Source organism: Rhipicephalus sanguineus, chromosome 1 (genome assembly GCF_013339695.2).
Source record: "Rhipicephalus sanguineus isolate Rsan-2018 chromosome 1, BIME_Rsan_1.4, whole genome shotgun sequence".
NCBI classification, from domain to species: domain Eukaryota; kingdom Metazoa; phylum Arthropoda; class Arachnida; order Ixodida; family Ixodidae; genus Rhipicephalus; species Rhipicephalus sanguineus.
Window position 1 is genome coordinate 200,043,668 of NC_051176.1, and position 4,717 is coordinate 200,048,384.

The 4,717-nt window shown below is 46.2% G+C and overlaps 1 protein-coding gene across 1 annotated transcript; it reads right to left on the reverse strand.

Moving 5' to 3' along the window:
* Nucleotides 1-1,764: 1,764 nt before the first annotated feature.
* On the reverse strand, nt 1,765-4,496 carry LOC119405244 (uncharacterized). The gene is made up of 4 exons (XM_037672057.2): nt 4,417-4,496; nt 3,509-3,547; nt 2,866-2,906; nt 1,765-2,204 (listed from the first exon to the last, which is right to left on the reverse strand). Exons 2-4 carry the CDS (start codon nt 3,522-3,524, stop codon nt 1,824-1,826), a joined length of 438 nt encoding a protein of 145 aa, XP_037527985.1. The 5' UTR covers nt 3,525-3,547; nt 4,417-4,496; the 3' UTR covers nt 1,765-1,823.
* Nucleotides 4,497-4,717: the final 221 nt, after the last annotated feature.

The window sequence follows — 4,717 nt, forward strand, 5'->3', positions numbered from 1 at the left end:
GAAGCTTACCTAGCCATAAAACATTGTTAAACATTATTGTTCCATGCTCCTATTTTATAAGATTCGAAGTTTTTAATTATTTCTTTGCTGAGAAACTACTACTTTAGTTACCTTTGTCGAAGCATTTCGTTCTTTTACCTACCTGGATCTGTAACGATGAGTATTGAATAAAACGGAAATCATCATGCGCACAAGTTTATTGGCAGTGTTATGTTGCAACGTGTTCTGTATATCAACTGTACAACAAAAGAGCATGCACAGCACGAGAGAAATTGGAGAGCAACCAGTGCTATATACACAGGGCAAGACCCACAGCCACAACAGCAATAGACAAGAGACCCACAGTGGAGACGTGAACAGTAACAATGGACGAAACAACAACTACAACGGCACCACAGTGAATGACGTTAGTGCAAGAACATAGATGGGAACAGCGCCACCGAGTATCCCCTGAAGCAATGACTATATGCGTGCACGTCTGCGTTGCATATTGTAGGAAAATAACTAACCCAAGCGTTACACCGCATGCAAGCGCCTCAGGCTGCAGCGAAGCTTCATAAACATTTCCTAAAAAGTCGCGAATATAATGGCACACACGTGTAATTTCGAGGAGGAGCCAATAGATATGGGATGTGTTCACAGCAATGTTTAGTGTCTCCATGTAATACCTTCTTGGATGACACGCTGTCACAGCGACCCTCGAAATGCAGCGAACTATCACAACTCCTGCGCCAAAACTACTCGCTGGGCTAGTTTCTTGCTATGTAAACTGATCGCTACCAGGATTCCTAGTTACCTCAACAAAACACACCAGCCGCGATACACTATGTTAAAACACGCGTAACACGCGGAAACTTTAGACGCTCAAGTATAATACTTGCCGTATGCCAGGATTAACATGACGCACATCGTACCTTTTTCAAAGCCGAAGTATAGGCTCTTAAGTATAACCCATGTTATCTTTTCAAACATGCACCAGCATTGTCGCCTTGTTTTTTTTCCTTTTGGTTTGTCTGAGAACTGCACTTGACGCGCAAGCACATGCATGCCCAGCTTCTCACAAAGCAAAAAAAAAAAAAAGCCGCCACACACAACTTTGAATTTTAAGCGCTATTTATATTTCGCCCTCGTCTCCCATGATATGCAGCGACATGCAGTTGCTGCGTGAAGCGGTATGGACCATGCACCATTAGCATTAAGAAAAAAGGGAGAGGGCACTCATAGCACTATTAAAACACGAAAGGGCGCAGTATACATTGACGAATTGTATGGCCATCGCAAACAAAAATAACATGACACATTGGTGCTGGTAGCTGGCGCGAAGTTGGATGCCTTCACATACACTCATATTGGTTTTGCTATTAGGTTGAGCACGGCGCCTTTCAAGTATGGCGTAATACGTTATGAGCCCCATCAGCTTCCCCGTGCCGGCAAAGTGAAAGTTTCCTCACAAAAACCTTTAAGCGAGGTATTCAGCTCAGCGGGCTTGGGAAGTGATGCTTGCTTAGCCTTGCGCGTGATACGAAAGCAGAACATTTCTAAACGGTATTGTTGTGATCCCTGTTAACAGTACGAATGCCCACAGATGGCTGCCACGCAGCGCTTCTATATACTGCTTCACGCTATATGCGCCAAGGCGCTCTTGAGCTGCTGCGGCCCCGACTTCGGCACGCTTAAGCTGCTGGTTCAACCTAAAAGCAAAGATTTAACCCCTTACAAAGGCATCCTAGCAGTACAATATCCCGCAGCATGTACAAATGCATGCACTATCCCCGGCGCGTGGCATCAAGCACTTGGCGTTTGGCGATCGTTTGCTCGCGGATTCAAGCCTTGGCCTTGTAAGACGGAATCAACTGCGCCGCCCGCTGGACGTCGTTGTCGGTGAGGAATGGAGCCGTCTCGACTCCGATGTTGTCGTTCACGTAGAAGAAGTCGGGAGCGTTCTGGCACGGCACGGCCTCCTCGGCGAAGGCGCACGTCAGGCTCAGCTGGTTGAACACGGTCTGGTTGCCACACAGGAAGCTGTACTGCTGAACCTCGGTGTTTCCATCGGCGTGGGTGACCACGTTGCACACGTGGAAGATCTGGCAGTTGTTGTCGACATCGGCGAAGTAGCCGTTCTTGGCCGGGCACGTGAACGACGTCCGGAAACCGCCCACCAGGAATTCGGCGCCGTCCGGTAGCTCATATGCCGCTCGCTTGGACTGCAAAGAGGGCATTTGGGAAAGTGCGACGCGTGGTAAATAGCCTTAATAAATCGCCGGCTTGTAATACATACGTTTTCTTTTTTTTTTGCTAACGTATTTGAATGGCGACTGCAATTATGAAGTTTACTAGAAGTATCTGACGGCCTTAAGAAAACTTTCACTCGGCCACACTTCCTTGTAATTTTCCCATCACTTGCCAGTTTTGAATGTGTCTTTTCCAAGAACTTCAGCTGTAAGATTTATATAGGTGCTTTTCCAAGATGCTCTAATGATAAATGTAACGCTGTGACCAAGCGTTTGAGTTTTTTTACGCTGCTGATGGCATAGTTAGCAGATAAGGCCGCTAATAAATTTTAACATGGCGGATGACCTTTGTCAATGTTCGAACAGTAATTCGCGATATCGCCGCCGGTGTTGTAGCACTCTTTATCTGCAATTGCTGAAATTATTATTTTAGTAATGCCAGGAATGATTCTTCCTTACTTATCGCTCTGACATAAGTTCCACTGTTTAGGTATAAAATAAGTTATCCGGATAACGAGAAACATTGAAATGTGCTTAGAAAACGCCTCTCAAATGTCATGCGAATGCACACTTTCCTAAGGAACATAAACATATCGTAATTTCTTGCTACTACGAAGGTTTCCAAACCACTTACCCTTGGCAAAGCGATGGCAGCTACGGCGACAGCAGCTAGAACTGACAAAGGTTTAATTAGTAAATTTAAATACGGGACGCGCATCCAAAAGAGCAGCTTGGGAATTTTAAATTTGAGCAGGTAACAAATACCGGTTGAAGGTAGTGCAAGCTTTTTGCAGCAGTCGTAAAGGTCAGTGACAACATAACTATGGCGTTTTTTTTTTTTTTTTTTGAACAAATGGGGTAACCTATTCGGTGCAAATGCTAGCGATCTCCCATACTGAGCCAGCTTGGAAAGGACACGAATATTGGTACCTGTGTGCTGTTTTAGCAATTTCAACCATCTTGATGCAGCTTTCTCCCTTAGTATTCGCGATATTAATTAATTGGTACGAAGGAGATGAGCTGGCCAACACATAGGAAAATTTAAACAGAAACATCAGGAAATTGATACGTAGAATAGAGTGAAACTACCAAACTTATTTTGAAGCTGCTTACGCATACCAAACCGAGTGGAATTACTCGTTTTAAGATTAGGCCTTTCCAGCTCTACGACCTTCAACATAAGCTTTAATATACTATACTGCCATGTGCGTCGTAAGACCAACTGACTTGAATTAGGTATACGTCGACGCCGCTACGTAGTACAAGAGTATACTTACCAATGAAAGCCTTCATTTTTTGATGTGAATGGGCGTATGCTGCAAAGAACATGCAAAGAACACCAAGCATAATTATATTCAGAAAATACATATAAGAAAAATACCTTTTTTGATAATCATACCAAAACTGTTATATATATTGTTTTCGGAATAAACCCGACCGAGTGCCGTTTCGGACAAGTTCGCGCAGCCCTGCTTTCTTGAAATGACAAATGGAAGACGGCGACTTCTTCAGTGTGAAATTTTGAACAAGATCTAGTAAATAAGAACGGTAGCAAATGATTACGCCATTTGTTGATTGAAAACTGTTCCAGCGGCCAATAACGTCAACATATGTTAAAATAACTTCTAGCGGCCAAAATGTCAAAGCATGTTATGAAAAAAACGTTCGCTTTTTGCTGGTGAAACGAGGCGGTTGCTTCTTGACTCCAGTCTGTCCAAAATTGACAGATGAGAAGCCGTTATAACATTTTCTCTAGTGCCTAGCGTGATACTTCGAATGCCTTTAGTGATCGCAACCAATTTGAGTATGGCACACAAAAACTTCCTATTTTTGATTCACTGTGCAAGTTGTCTAGTGCGTGTTGCTCCGATACGTCGAAACACAGTATAATTAAGTAGCTATCGGATGCTCCGACGGGAAGAGAGTCAAACACGGAGGCTACGTGTTGGACGCTCGCCCGCACGTGGAGTGCCGCGCTTCCCGCGCATGCAGAGTCGGTGAAAGTGAAATCCGCCGAGGGGAGAAACGAAAAGGCAAAGCTAAACGACGCCAGCAGAGTCTCGATGGGGTCAGTCGCGCGCTACCGGCGATACACCGCGGTAGAGGCACGCCCGTCAGACCGAGACCGGCACGCGCGCACTTGCGAGGCGTTATTCCGTGGGCAGGCGAGGGACCGGCGACTCACCGGAGCGGATGCAACGGTCCACGGCGAGATGTCAGTTCTAAGCGGGGACGGGCCGGACCAGGCTTTTATAAGCGCCGTGGCGCCAAGCAGAGCGGAATCGGGCACAACCAGCTTTCACTCGGAAGAAGCGTCGGGGAGAGGGGCTCGGTGGGCGCGGGGGGGAGAGGGCCGCACTCTTGTTTCAGGCGCTCGGGGTCCTCGGCGCGGTTTGTGTTTTGCTTGTAACTCGATTACGGAATAACGGAGCCCCGTCGTATAGCTCCGAGAGAAAGGACGGCGATGAGCGGAGGTCATTCACGAC

Coding starts and splice junctions, on each gene's coding strand:
- LOC119405244 (XM_037672057.2), bottom strand. Junction 2,205..2,865: donor CTGCCATCGCTTTGCCAAGG/GTAAGTGGTTTG, acceptor CCCTCTTTGCAG/TCCAAGCGAGCGGCATATGA.